At 41.7% G+C, this 17091-nt stretch overlaps 1 protein-coding gene across 2 annotated transcripts in view; it reads right to left on the reverse strand.

Annotated features, from left to right (window-relative positions):
• PPARG (peroxisome proliferator activated receptor gamma) overlaps nt 1-17091 on the reverse strand; it is a 171704-nt gene that overhangs the window by 18381 nt on the left and 136232 nt on the right. For both annotated transcript variants that reach the window (XM_036737819.1, XM_036737818.1), the window contains one exon: nt 635-1082. In XM_036737819.1, coding sequence (XP_036593714.1) covers nt 635-1082 — 448 coding nt within the window. The remainder of the gene's footprint in view (nt 1-634; nt 1083-17091) is intronic.

Genomic DNA, 17091 nt, shown 5'->3' on the forward strand with positions numbered 1-17091 from the left:
CAAAGTATCTGTTGAATACAGACAGCACAAAATCAGAGAGGCAATCTAGATTCTCATCAGGTCTAAAGACTGGTCATTTCATTTGGATCACAGTTCTAACAGGACAAAGGCTTGGTCCCTTAAACAAACCAGTTTGTTTTTGTGTGCACTAACCCAGTCAGCTGTCTCTCTTAAAAGTCCATTTTAAAAAGTTTTGGGTGTGGCAAGAGGGTACCAACCAAGCCAGGGTATGGATGTGGCAGGGTAATTCATCCGGAGACTGGGAAAACAACCGAAGCCTTGCCCTTCTGGATGAGGGGGTCACCAGCTCCACCTCCTTTAGGAAGTATAGCCCATTATTATTAAAATGATATAAAGCTGGAGGAGGAGAAGCTTTGTAGTAGGTGAAGGAGTCATTAGTATTTGGAATTTGGTGGTAAAGATAGTATGTGGAAGTGAGGACAAAAAATGCTCCTGTGTCTCCCTCACATGCTCAGAGACTAGACACCGGGTCTATAAACTTGAGTTTGTCCTGTACTTGCACTCACACCACTTGGCACACCATTGGTATTTTATATCCAAAGACTCCAGCAGGTACGGTTGCCCCCCTTCCCCTTCAACCCACCCTCCATGGAAAGTCATAACGGAAGCTTACCTCCACTGAGGATGATGACGGCTATAAATATTGCTAGGTCACTATCATCTAATTCCAGTGCATTGAACTTTATAGCAAACTCAAACTTGGGTTCCATAAAGTCACCAAAGGGTTTTCTCAGGCTCTTCAGAAACTCCCTCGTCATGAATCCTTGGCCCTCGGATATGAGAACCCCATCTTTATTCATCAAGGAGGCCAGCATAGTGTAGATGATCTCATGGACACCATACTTCAAGAGGGTCACTTGGTCATTCAAGTCAAGGTTGACGAAACCTGGAATGTTCTTGGCATACTCTGTGATCTCCTGGACAGACTCCACGGAGCGGAATTGACACCCCTGGAAAATGCGGATGGCCACTTCTTTGCTTTGTTCCTGCAGGGGCGTGTGCTTAAATTTAATCTTGTCTTCTCCCATCATTAAGGAATTCATGTCATAAATAACAAATGGCTGAAAACAGAAAGGGGGAGAAGTGGATGGGGTTAATCTAATTTTAATTCGATTACTGTAGCATTAAAGTTCATAAAATGATTTTTTTTTCACATATATTTGCCTCCTTTGCAGAAATCCTCAAAGTTGGACACACTTGATGAGACTTCTCTTCTCTTGTTGCTCATTTAAATAATTTACTGAAACCAACCATGCTTAATCTTTTTCAGGCATTTTCACTGAAACCATTCAGTTGTGGCTGGTTGATTTTTTGTGACAATCTTTCCTGTTTGCAGGATGTATTGTTTTGGGCTTTTTAAAGCAGGGGATTCAGATTTATGATTTCCAGGATATAGGAAATGCCTGGTGTGGAAACTCCTTTAATCAATCAATCAACATTCATTAAGTGCCTACTATGTGCCAGGTATTGTCCTAGGTGCTGGGGATACAGATATAAAATTGAGTCAGTCCTTGTCATTAATGAGTTTATACCTTCACACCTCTTCTGTAACTTAGAGAATTTCTTGGAATATTGAAACATTAAGTAAGTTGCCCAGGGCCACACAGTGAGTAAATATCAGAAGGAGAAGTGACTCTAAACCTAGACTTCAACCCATGGTACAACAATGCTTGTCGATGTTGGCCTTAATGGTGCAAAACTATCTGTTTACCTTTAGTTGTTCAGTTATGCAGAACAAACTTTTAACTTTCTTTCATTGAAAAATTGGTCACCAGTGGATCGACTTGGGCAAGAAAACCTCCCCTCAACCTAAAAAGATCCGTTATGTAACTTGAGATTAAATCTAAAATCTCAAAGGCTTCAAAGTTTGCATATGAAATATACTAAATGATAGTAAATCAGTCAGAAAACAGATTAGAAAAATCAAGGCCAAGAAAACGTCTATTTTTAAAAAAATACTCTGGAAGCAATCAGTTTCGGAAAGAACAGATGTAAGGCCTCTGGGTAAGAACTGCAAAAAGAAGTGGCCAAAAAAAAAAAAAATAAGAGAAGGTCTGAATTTATCTTAGCAATGTGAATCCTTAAGGGACAAATTATCGAGTAAAATACACGCATCATTTCTGTGGGTCTGCAGCAGACTACTTGGGAAAAGCAAGTTGTATTGGAAAAGTAATTGGCTTTTCTTCGCTCATTACAGCATCATGCAGATATGGCCAGGGATCTGGTAGAGTGCAAAAAAAAAAAAAAAGAGCCCAGGAACTGGAAGTCAGGTGACCCGAATTGCAGTCCAAGATCCTACAATGGAAAGAGTCAGAGGCTTTGGAGTCAGAGGACCTGGGCTAGAATCATGGTTCTGTCATTTGGTACTTGTATGACCTTGGACAAAGTCACTTGACATCTCCAGGCTTTATTTCCTCAAGCATAAAATGAGGATTTTGGACTAGGTGGCCTCTACTCTAGGCTCCTGTTCAGATCTAAATCTATGATCCTATAATTTCTAAGGGCCTCAGTTTCCTTATTTGTAAGATGAGGGACTAGATTGCCTCTGAAATCCCTTTCAGAGGGTTAAGAGCATGAGTGAAGGGAAGGTGATGATACCAAGAGTCACATCCCTGGGGGAGCAGTCAGAATGCTCGCTAAAATCTGCTCATATGGAGCAGGGAAAGGAAGGTCCCCTCAGCTGAGTTCCTTCCTTGCTGGGAACCTTGGCAAACTCTGATGTGAAATTGGGTTCATGGTGGTGTCAACTGGTTTAGCAATAGATAATACCAGAAAAGACTTCAGGATTTTCTGCTAGGTCTTGGTCTGCTGATTGGGGATCAGGAGGACCTTTAAAATCTTAGTATACTCCTACGTAAAATGGGGAAAATGGAAGTGGATAGTTTTTAAGATTTCATCCATAAATGAATGAAAGAATGAATGAATAAATATCCTGTTGTAAATAAATTATAAATAAAATCCTATTATCCTCTGACCTCTCCCAGCTCTATCAGCCAAAGCCTTAAGTCAGTCATTTGTTGTTGTTCAGTTGTTTCAGTCATGTCCAGTTCTTCGTGACCCCATTTGGGGTTATCTTGGCAGAAATACTGGAGTGGTTTGCCATTTCCTTCTCCAGCTCATTTTTACAGATGAGAAAACTGAGGCAAACAGGGTGAAGTGACTTGCCCAGGGTCCCATAGCCAGCAAGTGTCTGAGGCCAGATCTGAACTTGGGAAAAGGAGACTCCCTGATTCCAGACCAGTCAGTTATACATCGGGAGAAACAGTACTGGCATTATAATCCTTTAGAAGTCCCAATCTCTTGACAATCCAAATTAGTCCAACTCTATTTAGTATGGTCACCCAAGAACTGTGAACTTTTTCTAACAAGCAATTCAGTTTAGTGAAATTTTTAGCAACCCTAAGCAAAGAGCCTAACAGGCCAAGGATGAATTAACAGGTGCAGGCACAGCTCATGGTATCTCTGTCTACCTCAGCCTTCGGGAGAAAGGAGGAGCCCAGGAGGGTAGTTAGCCTGCCTTCAACAACAGGGTTTCTAAGATACAGGCTGCTCTGCAATGTCAAATCTGCAGTTTCCATTTTTCGGGATGCTTTCTGTGATTTTAGGAGAGAAGATGGTGTTCAGACTTCTGTCTTCAGAAATGATGTTACTATGGGAAGAAGGGAGAAGAGAATGCCAGGGGATGGACTGTGTTAGATCAGTATTTATTGGGTCTTCTCAGGATCCTGGAAGAATCAGAGTCTTGGAGCTAGAAGGCAACTCAGAGGCCATCTGGACCACCCCCTCATCCTATAGAAGTAGAAAGGGCAGTGATTGACCCAAGGTTACTGGTGACAGAGCTGGGATTCAAGCATAGGTGTTCTGACTCCAAATGCCAATGCACTTTTCACTCAACTCAATCAACAATCAATCAGTAAACATTTATCGAGCACCTACTATATGCCAGGCACTGTGCTAAGCGCTCCACTGCCTTATACTACACCGTGTTATCATGTTCTCTTAAATGTACATTGCTGTGAGGTCAAGAATGACTCTCTCTTAGATTTCACATAGAACTTTTTTTTATTCATTCCTGCACTTCACATGTATTGTTGGACATTATAGCTAAATAGACTGGTATCTTTTCCCCCTACTACACCGTCAGCCCTTGGAGGTCAAGGATCATTTCCTATCTAAACTTTACATATCTCTTAGTAAATATTTATTGTATTGGATCAGACTATCACCTTTTGAAAGGTAGCAAAGTCTGTGGGGACAGAGTAGGGAAAGGGATCTCACTTGAGTTGAATTCCTTCCCTGCTGGGAACTCTCGAAAATTTTGGTGTGAAATTGGGCTTGTAGTAGTGGCAACCGATTTAGAGAGAATACCGGATTTTCTGCTAGGAAGACCTAGATTCATCATTCCACCCCTGATACATTCTGGCTATGAGATCTTGGGCAAGTCACTTAAAACCCTCAAGGCCCCCAGGCAATCCTCCAATTCTCCTCCGTGGTGGATCTGCCTGGGTTCAAAGGATTTCCTCACTAGGAGTTCCCCATTCTAATGAAGTCACAGGTCTGGGCCCAAAATAAAACTGTATTTCGAAAGGCAATGGAGTGGAGTAGAAGGAGAGCTGAACTCGGAGTCATAAGACCTGGGTTCTAGTTTTGGTTCTTCTACTTCCTAACTCTCCATCGTAAGTCATGTCCCCTCTCTGGGCTTCTGCTTGCTCATCTGTGTAATGGATAGAATAATATTTGCCCAGCTTACCTTACTGGGGTGCTAAGAAGAAAATATTTTGTCATGTGTAAAGCCTAGAAGAATGTGAGCGATTATTGTAATTTTTGTCATTTTGCCCTCTCCTTGCCGTAGAAGTACTTCTCAACAGCCAGTCGTGCAATAGACGGCTGGCGATGCTTTGATGGAAGCCAGACACAGTATGGCCCCTGCTCGCATGGAGTTACGGTCTGTTTGAATCCATGCTAGTGAAATGTTGGCTCTCTTTAGTACTCCTAGAAGACTGCCACAGAAAACTTCCAAGATGCTGTTGCACTGTGAATAGTATGGCTGTAAAACCACCTCTCATTCCCACAAGGCAATGACACGTATGGGACGTCTGGATTTACTTTTTGGACATGCTTCTGTCGAATGGCACAGCCCCTCAGACCTGAGGATATGCACAGAGCGCAGTTTCTCCTCAATGGAAGCCCGGTGTCTGGAACCATGCCTTAATAAGTCACCCCTGTGACTCTGCTCTTCCCCCTCACCCTCCAACGACAGCTCTTGGTTCCTGTTTTTGAGACTGTGATAGTTAAACTCTGGGCACAAAAATCCTGCTAATTCTTTCTCCCCATTTAGCAACAATGTGTCTTTAACCCCTTGGCAATCAATGGTGGTCAGGATTTCCTGGCAATAAACACTCAAGGACAAAGAAAAGAATCTAGCACCCCCACCACACCATACCAAGCCATTCTAGTTTTTCCCCCCTCAGCATTTCAGGTGCCAACTCTGCTCGGATGGTGCTGAGCTGGAAGAGAATTTGGGGTATTTACATGCAAATGAGTGGCACATGGGGCCCACTTGACCACTTTATTCCATTTAGTCGCAACACTTATCTTGGCTGCTAGGCAGACTAGCATATTTTCATTGTACTCTGGAAATCCATACAGGCCAAGGCCTTTTTTGGCCTCTGGGTGAACATTCCAATTGTTATGTTGACAATATGCACACAATCCCTCTGCCCTAGAATGTTTACCTTCTAGGGAAATCTGCCATTTAGGGGCCATCAGGCTGTACATGTACTAAGGAGTAATTAATTTATATCCTTGGATCATAAACAGTTAAACATTTCATCACCTTTACACAAAGCAATAATCCTGAAATCTGCTGCCTATCTTAAGACTTAGTGAAAAGATAGCGGTCCATTTGTGTTAGTGAGAGCTGATCTCTCATAATTGAAAGTGGAATTTGGCCTGTGAAATGCATCTTGAATGACTGAATTAATATTGCACCCCTGTGCCAAGTTTTTCCTGATAAAGCATGCTTAACTTTTCTGTATATTATGTGCATTTTTTTAACCATAAAGAATTGAGGTATGGCACTGAAGGCCCTTCATGATTCATCCCAAACCAGCTTTTCCAAACTTATCTCCTACTAACTTCCCTTCATGTGCTCTAGGAGCCAGTCCCACTGGGCTAGTCTACATCTCCTCTGCCACCTAGAGTTTCCGACCTACCACATTATTGTCTGCAAAAATACTCCTTCTTTATGTCTTGCTTCAAATGTCATTTCCTCTGTGTCCTCTTAATCGCTCCACCATAAGAGCTCTCCTTCCTCTGAACTACCAAAATACTTTGTACCTTTCTTAGGGCACCTATCTTGTATTATTATAGTTGTTTGTGCACCTATCTTTCCAACTAGAGTGTAAGCCCCTTGAGGGCTGGAGTCATGTTTGCCTTACATATAATAGGCATTCAATAAATGCCCCCTGCTAACCTCTCTACAGTTAAAACACATATGTCATTAACATCATTCTTGGCCTGTATACAATATCATAGACAGCATTATTTTTCTAGAAAGAACTCTCTACTCTTTACATTCAGCCTCAAGATTTGATGCTTAGAATTTGGTGCTAACGATGGAGATGAAGATATTGCATCAAACTGGCAGATGCACATCTGGCTTTGACCAGGATGAAAAGCACAGCCACATGAAGGTTTCCAACCCAATGCAAAACTGGATTTACAGTCACAGAAAATAGGAAATGTTGAGAAAAGAACAAAAACAACAAAAAATTCCAAATGAAATATAACCCACTCTGTAAGAGGCACCATGATTTCTACAAGGGAAACGGTAGTTGATTAACCTATCAGAGTTCTAGGTGGTGGAAATTTCCCTTTGGATTACATAGAGGTAATTGATTTGGATTTTCAGAAATGGCCTATAGCTTGCGCTATTAAGAAAAATGAGTCAGCACTGGCGTTTGGGACTCTTTGAGAAGACAAGGTTATAGCTGAAGGACGGGAGTGAAGGGTAGGAATAAAGGGACATTTGTCTGGATAGAAGTGTGTAAACCCACAGGGACCCTCTTGACATCTGAGATTTTTATAAGTGATTTGTGAGAAGGCAATTTCTAAGTCTGTAGATGACATTAAACTTTTCTGGGTAGTGAAATGACACACTTACAGGGACATATTGCAAAGAAGATCAGCCAGTATTGACTGAGTGCCTCTCATGAGCTAGTACTATCGGAAAGCCTCACAAGGCTGTGTGAGAGTGGGTCAGTTCGAGGCAAACGCAAAAGAATATATTTGGAGGAAAAGAATCCGAGCTATATTCGGAGGTTTCAAAATCCCAGTTATGGCCCAGGAAAGGGAAATGGGAAATCACTGAAAACTGTCCCCTGAAATACCATCTCAATGCACAGCTGTAGCCAAAAAGGTTAATAAAATTCTGAGCATCATCAGGAAATCTACTGGAAACCAGCCAGAACACATTATCTTTTCCTTGTATAGACCATAGTACAGCTGGACACCTGGGAATTCTGTGCCCAGTTGTGGTTACCAGAATCCGAGAAAGGCTTAAAGGAACAGGAGGTTAATTAAAATATCAAGAAATTTGGGGTGGGGGGGGCAGAGGGGAGTAAGGAGACCGGATGCTGAATAAGAACAAATAAAAAAAATCCGGGAAGATGAAGGCTGAAAAAATCAAGGTTGTAGTGTCATAGGGTCATAGATTGGGAGCTGGAAGGAATTTGTAAGAGAGAAGGTGATGGGAAACACACACCCAGACCTGTTTGCCAAATCCTGATGTTCTACCACTTGGGGATGCTAATTTAAAGCTTGAAAGTAATAAGTGCAAAACCAAAAGAAGGAAATTAATATTGTTTTACCCAGTGGACATTAAACTTGTGGAATTCATTCATCACCTCGAGGGGTGCTACAAGTTGAAAATAAAAAATACCTTTAAAATGGTTCGGATAAATTCATGGATGAAAGATCCATACAGAGTTCTAAAGGAAAAAACAAGATGTCTGGGGCTATATCTCATATCTTTGAGACTGACCTCCGGAGGGGAAACCATGTCCTCCCACAAACAGCCTCTTGGGAACACAGCAAAACCTGTGCTACCTGGATCACCAAGTACAGGTGAGCTTGGCTTCCTGTCGCATATTATCATGTAGCCCAATAAGGTATCATTTTAGTCTTCGCTGGTTATTTTTCTTCACATTTCTGACTGTATGGCTCTTGTGCTTTTCATCTACCAAATTACATAGGATTCTCCTGAGTGGGCTATCACTAAAGACAATAAGCCCCACACATTCTGGGTTGGTACTCTCCCTTTGCTGGTTTCTGCCCCCAGTTTTCCCTCTTTTCCTTGTTTATGATCCTCGATTTGTAGAACTGAAAGGACCTGAGAGGTTATCGAGTCTTAGGGTCATAGGAGCATCAGAGGTTTAGAGCTGAAAGGGACTGCAGAGGTCATCTTTCCTAACCCACTCACTTTATAGATGAGGAAACTGAGGTAGAAAGTATCAGAGCTGGGACTAGTACCCAGGTCTTATTATACCACACTGCCTCTCCAAGCCTGTTATTTTAAGAATAGGAATTAGAACTGGGATTTCATTGACATTGGGAGCTCTTTTGAGCAATTGAGGTCAGCACCTTTTCTGCAACGTAGTCTTAGAAAGTTAAAAAGTTAGGCGACTTGCCCAGGATCACAAAGATAGGGAGTATCAGAGGCAGGATTTGAATCTAAGTCTTCCTGGCTCTGAGCTGCCTCCCACATCCTGCTTCCTCCCGCCTCATTTTACAGAAAAGGAAACAGTGTCCAGAGAAAGAAAAGAACTTGCTCAAATTCACAAGACAGATGGGTAAAAAACAGAAACAAGTTTAGAATTCAGGTCTCCTGTCTCATAGTCAGAGACTGTCCTAGGGGTCAGATCTATTTATTTGAGGTTCTCATACCAAGGCTCTAGGGGTGGCGCCTTTGAACTAGGAACCGTTAGGTCCTCCAGCTGCCAGGTTAGTCCTGTATTAGACAGAGGTAAACATGAACGCCTATCAAATCTCAACTTTTTTTCCTGGCTCCTTTGGAGACTTAAATAAATAGAGACAAATAAACAAAAAATTTAATAGGTCCAACTACCCGCCTTCCAATGAACTAGAACATAACCGCAACTCTTAAAATCCTCTATGCCAGTTGAATATCACTCAGCTGGCATAAACACTAATATTGGCCCAACAATTGAGCAAATACAAATGATCCAAGTAGTCTGTTAATTAGCTATATATAGTGCATTATCTTTATTTTATTTTAAGATGTGTGAATGTTAAAACAGGGCTCTCAAAAGAGCTCTGCCAAGACCTGTCCATTGTACCTCCACCACACCTCTCCTCTCTGTTTTTCCACAGAGCCACCATTTTATTACTATATCAAGCCTTCAACTCCTCTCCCTTGGACCACTTGAACAGAATCCTAATTAGTCTCCTTTGCTTCCGCTAGCTCCCATCTCTAATCCATCCTCCATACAGCAGTGAAAAGAATTTTCCTATGGCTTAGATCGGATTATTTAATTCCCCAGATCAAACATGCCTGACACATAGTAGGAGCTTAATAAATGCTAACTAACTGGCCAACAAACCTTCAGGAACTCTCTATTGGCCCTGGTATAAAATATAATTTCCTCAGCATAACATTAAATGTGTTCTCTATATCAAGGCTACAGCTTACCTTTCTAGACTCATGCATGCCCTCCTCACCTCTGCTTTCCTTGTCTTCCTCCAAGGCTCAGGTCAGATGCCCCTTCCAATATGTAGCACCCTCAGTGACCCCAACTTTTTAGTGCTATCTCCCTTATATCTGCATCCTCCAATAGAAATGACTTTAGACTCCCCCTTCTCCCCCACCCCAACTTCCCAGGGCTTCATTTTTGTCTTCTCATCCTAGCACCTTGTGTAGTGTTTGTCACACAGCAGGCACTTAAATATCTATCAACTTATATCAAACAAATCTGGAAACTGGTCAAGGTTATTTTTCAAAGCCCTGTAATGGAGATGTTTTAAAGAAAATATATGCAAATATGTTAAATATATAACACACACACACACACACACACACACGTATTCAGGTAGTCCTTGTTTCTCTTCTAGGATTTTAAGACTTGACTGATGACATCGTTTTGATCAGAGTTGGGGTGAATTCCCACTCGTTCCTATCCTTCCTTACCCTCAGTTTCTTTATCTACAAAATGGAAGAGCTGGACTAGATAACGTCTAGGATCCTTTTCCATCTCTAAATCCATGATCTCATAACTTAAGAGCTAGAAATAGCCTCAGATTTGTAGCCCTGCCCCCTCCCCCAACTTACATTTCTGCCCCCAAGGAATATGGTCATAAGACCAATTCCTTGGTATTTTTGTATTTTTGATTCTACTTAGAACCAGCCACTTTTCTGGTGACAATAGTCCCTTCCATTAAAAAGAAAGAGCATAATTTCCAGTGTGCCCATAGTTAACAGTGTAATGCTCTGGGGCTCAAAGTCCAAAATAGTACAAATAGTATAAAAAGTTTTACTCACTATTTGTAGATAGAGCACAGCCGCCATCTCTTAGATATGGCATGAAAAGTTGGCAGGTAGAGCTCAAGGGTTTGTCTATTTATTTATTGTTTTATGACAAACCATGGTGCTGAGAATGGTTTTTGTGAAAGCTGCCCTCTATTTGTTTTCATCCACAAACATGGAATCATGTGACAATGATACACCTTAGGTGAATATAACTCCAGGGTAATAGTCAAACATAAGGTGCTTCCAAAGTCCAGCCAGTTATCAAATTGCCATTCATGCAACAGAGCACCAAAGTTCATCTACTAGTTCCCCCGACTACCAGAGTTCAGGGAGACCTCTGCTAATGGATTAAGCTATTGGAGGAAACTTGAGTTGTCCTCATAGATGTCCACTTCCTCTGTGCACTTGAAAGAAGGTGCCGGAAGGACAATCTCCTCCCAAACATCTGTCCTAATGGAATGCTATGGACTAGCTCTCAGTTCCTTTGCCCTCTGCTTAAAATTTACAGCAGCAAAGCTCTCAGTTCGACATCAGAAGTGGGCACGTTATACTCAAAATGCCGATTTTAAAGTGAATATAGTTTCTCTGTTCCCTAAAAGGATAGGGCAACCTTTTTCTCTAGCTCTCTGACACATTTATTTATCAGATTAGCTAGTTATCATCACTTTGGATCATCTAGAACAGGGGGGAGTTTTTTAATGCTTTGGGTATCATGGGCCCTTTTGACAATCAGTTGAAACCAATGGACCTCTTCTAAGAAAATACGTTTTTAAATGCATAAAATGAAATAGATAGGATTACAAAAGAAACCAATTATGTTGAAATGCAGTTATCTATATCTACGTCTATGTCTGTATATATACTTTTAACTAAACCTCTAAGTTCTTGGCCTCCAGGTTAAGAACTCTTGATCTGCGAGGTGATACATAGAAGGTCTAAGGGGATGGTCTACTGCCTCATAAGTCAGAAACTCAAGGAAAAGCTACATGATCACATGTAGAGGGTCTTCTGGGGAGAGATGCCTGCAATTCAGTAGATGCCTTCCAACTTCCTCCTCCAGTTCCAAGATTTTATAACAGCTCTGATTTCTATGGCTTGAAAATTGAAAGAATGCTTTTCTCCCAGTGGGCCAATAAAGGGAGGCAGTGCAGAGGGAGCACCCCCATTTCACAAATTGGAAACCCAGGTTCAGAGAGGTAAGGCGACAACGACATCATCATGCAGCCAGAAAGCAGCAGAGCCTGGATGTGAGCCCAGGTGTCCTGCCACCAAATCCAGTGTTCTTTCCCATACACAATGACATAAGTGTATTGGAATATACTTATATTCTTTTCAATATACTCATGACATAAGACCCTATGGTTTTGATTGGGGGTAGAGGACAAAGAAGGGGTCAGGGCAGAAGTATAAGCAGGAATGTAACCTAGGGGATCCACGGCCAGGTTTGGATGCTGGCCCAAGAAAGAGGAGCTGGGGTCACTTTGTATGCTAAAGGGAAAATGCTAAAAAACAAATCTTGCCCATTTCACAAATTTGCTCGGGGTAGTAAATGAGCAAATGTTTACGTGCACTGTACAGATGAGTAATTCGGTGTAATTTTGAATCCCCATCAACCAACAGGTACTTTTATATGAATACTTGATTACACTTGCTGAGAACCAGCCTGGTGTCATGGAAAGAACACTGGATGTGAAGTCGGAGGAACTGGGTTCCAAATCCATTACTACCCTGCATTACCTGGGTTATCTTGGACTGGGCATTCCCCTCTCTTGTTCATTGAACGAGGCTGGGATTAGATGATGTAGAGAAAGATTCCTATTGTCTCTAGCTCATAGGATCTCAGCATCATTGCTTCAGAGGTCATCTGGAACATTCTCTCATTTTACAAATGGGCAAACTGAGGCCCAGAGAGGTAAGTTTACACAGGTTGTAAACAGCAAAGCTGTGATACTAACCCTGCTCCAATTCCCAATTCAGCACTACCACTCTTATCCCTTTGACTGGTTAGATCTCCTCATGATAGAAAAAACAAGTCCGGGACTGATAGGGCTATTATCAACACCATCTCTTAAAAGGGGTCATGGCCATCAATGAGAAAGCAAGCAATAACGTAAATTTTAAAAACGGCCCCTCTGAGAAAGTCACTTTAATTTGCCTCCCCCCTCCTGGGGCTCTGGGAGCAGGCTTCTCTTGTCCTGGCCCGAGCAGCAGAAATGATCTCAGTCCCAACAGGGTGTGTAGTGGGACTCAAACAGCTTCACCACACCAGCTATAACCACGTTGTGATCTCCACCCTCCAAGGAGCCCTGACTTCTGCAAATTGCTTCCTCTCTAGCCAGCCATCTCTACTTTCATAAGTTCCAGCCAAAAGATAACAGAACAACACCCTGGAGACAGACTCAACCAAAAGAACAACACGATTGTGTCAATAAAGAATGAACGGCCAGTCTTTTTGGAGATTGCTTTCTGGTTTTCCTCTCCCATATGCCTCCCTTTGCAACAGCTTCATTCTCCTGTTGCCTAATTTGATTTTGCAGGAGAGCGAGAAAGCGAGATGTCGAACAGCTTTACTTGAGCCTTGGCAGTCTGGGGAATAAACTCTCGGTTTCGGATAACCTTCCTCCTGCTTCCACGACCTCTGCTCTTGTAGCTCTCCCCTCCCCAGACCGTTCCTAATGGGAGTTTGGTCTGCAGAGACCAAGGTTCCTCCACTTGGCTCCTAGAATGTCCAAGGGGTAACAGTTTTCGGTTTTTGCCATGAAAAGAGAAGCTCTCAATGGGTGGTTAGTATCTCAAATTGTCTGCAGTGGTTCATTGCCAAAGGATTTACCTGGAGTGAGTTTTAAAAATGAAATAAGATGGGCCTGGTTTATGTCACCCTCAGAAGTGTCTAGGAGAGCTGCGGAGCGACTGGTTGTATTAACTGAAATTCTAGATGCCTGAGCAAGTGACAAGAATAAAAATAAATGGCATATATCTAGTTTTTCAAGGTTTGGAAAACACTTTACATATATGATTTCATCTTATCCTCATGATAACTCTGTGAAACAAGTCCTACAATTAATATCACTCCAATTTTATAGATTTGGAAACCAAGGTTCAAAGAAAAGGGAACACTGAGAGCAGTGGATGAAGCTGGAGTCAAGAAGAGCTGAGTTCAAATCCTTCCTCAGAATAAGTACTAGTTGTGTGACCCTGGGCAAGTCACTTAGCCTCTGATTGCCTTAATTTCCTCATCTTTAAAATGGGGATAATCACAGCACCTACCTCCCAGGGTTACTGTGAAGATAAAATGGGATATTTGTAAAGTGCTTTGCAAACTTTAAAGTGCTAAATAAATACTAACTATTATATAAATTATGTAACCGATGCAGGGTTACGTGACTAGGAGTAAGTGTCTATGGTAGGATTCAAACCCAGCTCCTCCTGACTCCAAGCATAGCTCTGACCTCTCCACCATCTTCGTTCCCTAGTATTGTTACCACCGCTTTCACACCTGTCACTCTCCCAGAAGCTGTAGACTCTGTGACTGGAGGTGGAGTTAGTAGGTCTGGGATGGGAAGCAAGGGAAGAGGCTACGGCTTCTGGGAGCCAGAATGGCCCTAGACAAGTCTAGAAAAGAAATGGAGTTTTCTTTTGGGCTCTCCTGCTTCCCCATCGAGCATCTTTCATCCTGTTTCTTGGGCTCTACCCTTAACCCTCTTGCTATCATCGGGCTGTGATAAATTCATCTAAGGGAACAAAATTACATCTTATGGGGCATATAAACATTTTCATAGGAAAATCCTTCTGGATCCAAAGGATCTCTAAGCTCTAGCTGTGGAATTTTAGGCACTGTTACGGGTGGTGGGTAAAAGGATTTTCAAAATGGTGCCTACCTAGTGTCTTCCAAAGAATAACACTAGGTTCTTGGCTGGCTGGCCAGTTCTAGATGTCTAGATCTTCTAGACTAGGTCCTTCTAGGGCCTAAACCAGAGCTAGGCACTTCTAGATGTCTAATATGGCAGGAGAAGGAAGAAGAAAAAAGGCAAAGGGATGTAGGGAAAAGTTATGGATGAGATAAGGAGGAAAACAAAGATGAGTAAAACATTTGGTCAGCTCACATCCCCAAATCCTAATTCTATTGTATCCTTCCTGTGTATCTTCCTCTTCTTCCCTGGCTAGGCACCAAAAGATATCAGGCTTAACTTATTTACTGCCCTTTCTCTTAATAATGGCTTTTGGAACTTGAATTCAAATTCCTTTGAGTAGAGCCTGCAAAGCAGTCAATACTTGGTTAATCAACCTTTCCAAAATGCAAACTAAAGAGATTGCTTCCCCCCCACCCCCCATGATGATCAGATAGTAGAACTCCCAGATATCTATTTTTGTATCTTTTTAAAAAAATAGTATATCCTTTAACAAAACTATACGTTTGGTTACACAAGTGACCACTTCATTTCTTTGTGATGTAAATTGAATATTTCACATGGTTTGGTTGTGCCAGTCCAATTTTACCACAGACACTGGGGGAAGCCAACATTTAGTCCAGCCAATACACATCACTGCTGCTAAATCACCCACTTGGAAATGGGCATCCATTAAGAAAGAGGTTGAAGTCAATGGGATGGCTATGCCTCAGTTAATTTCATACAGATGGACACAATCTCCTCGTCACTTCTACGCTGAAATCTTGTGCTTGCCAAGGTCAGTATATCCACATCCTGTGTTACTCCCTCAGTGAGATCAAGGAAGCAGCAGAAGGAACTACTTCTTGGTCTTGCTTCCCTTGATGCACACTAGGGCCAGACGAATTCTGCTTTTCCATAAGGCATCAACAATAAGGAATAATCAGGAAATTTTCCCAATGTATGGCTTTTTCTCTCTCTTTCTTGTGAGGCAATTGGGATTGAGTGACTTGCCCAAGGTCACACAGCTAATAAGTGTCAAGTGTCTGAGGCTGAATTTGAACTCAGGTCCTCCTGACTCCAGGGCTGGTGCTCTACTCACTGTGCCAGCATCAGCCTAAGGCTCTCTTTTTAAACACATCTATCTTCCTGGTTCACTTCTAGATGCTAAGAAAAGGAGGTGAATCCGTCCATTCTTATAAGATCATCATAGTCTTTTTCTAGGTGAGTTTAATGGATTCCCAAAAGCACTTCTGCTCCCAGTATGGCTACATGGAACCCTGGGGGCCCTGTCATTAGCCAGCCTTACCCCTGAAGCTACATCTAAACAGTAACAACCCCAAACCCAAACATGTTAGAGACATTTATCCCAATGGATGAATGTTTAAATGTGATGTCCATGGAACTTGGGCTTGGCTCAGGCTCGGATTATGTCATGGAATAACCAAATGCAAGTATATCATGGGTTTTGGTCACACCTGACCTACCCCGTCCCCCTACCTACTGGAGTGGATCAACACGAACCCATTAACATATTCAATATCTGGTCAACCCAACCCCTAGTTTTGTCTTTTGGAAAAAAGACCTTGTAGTTACAGGCTACTTTTCCTTTGAAGATGACTTCTTGTTTGAGCCAGGTCATGTTACTTATTTGAGCATCAATTTTCTCATCTATAAAATGAGGGGTCTGAACTATATGATCTCTAAGGGTCCTTTCCTTAGGGGCAGTTAGACAGAACAGTGGATAGAGTGCAGGGCCTTGAATCAGGAAGACTTCAGTTCAAATCTGGCCTCAGGCACTAGCTATGTGACCCTCGACAAATCACTTAACCCTTTTTACCTCAGTTTCCTCTTCTGTAAAATGAGCTGGAAAAGAAAAGGCAAACCACTCTAGGATCTTTGCTAAGAAAACCCCAAATGGGATCACAATGAGTCAGACACAACTAAAATGACTGAACAACAAAATGGTCCTCCTAACCCCATAGGGTTTCAGCATCTATACCTCAAAGGAGTTTTAAAGAAAGGACAATATCTGATAGTCCAATGCCTATATTTTACTAATGAATAAACTATGATCTGGAGAGCTTAAGTGTTTTGCTAAAGGTCACAGAGTTTATCCGCAGCAGAGCCAGGTTTCAAACCAGATGACTCCAAATGCAGCCCACTATCTATTATACCATGGTGTCTCCATGGTTCCAAGTTCTAGGCTCCTGGCTTTAATCAGGCTTGAGGAACGATGCCTGTTGGGTAATTATTTTCATGAGCAGCCCAAGGAGATGTACTAAAAAACTTTTGTATTACCCTCTAAGATAAAATAATAACTCTGATTTATATAGTGCTTTGCCATAGTTTTTGTTTAAGGCTCCAATCTCTTTCTCTCAGTGTACATGTGTGTATGTGTATATATATATGTATATATATATACACACACACATATATATAATACACACAAACACATATATACATACACACACATGCACATACACATATGTATATATGTATATATATGCATGTATATAGGCATATGTGTATATATGTATGTATACACAGACTTGTATACACAATTGTATACACAATTTTATGTTTTATATATAATACTATAATCCCCATTTGGTAGACAATGAAACTGTGGCTCAG

This window comes from Trichosurus vulpecula, chromosome 9 (genome assembly GCF_011100635.1).
Source record: "Trichosurus vulpecula isolate mTriVul1 chromosome 9, mTriVul1.pri, whole genome shotgun sequence".
Lineage (NCBI taxonomy): Eukaryota > Metazoa > Chordata > Mammalia > Diprotodontia > Phalangeridae > Trichosurus > Trichosurus vulpecula.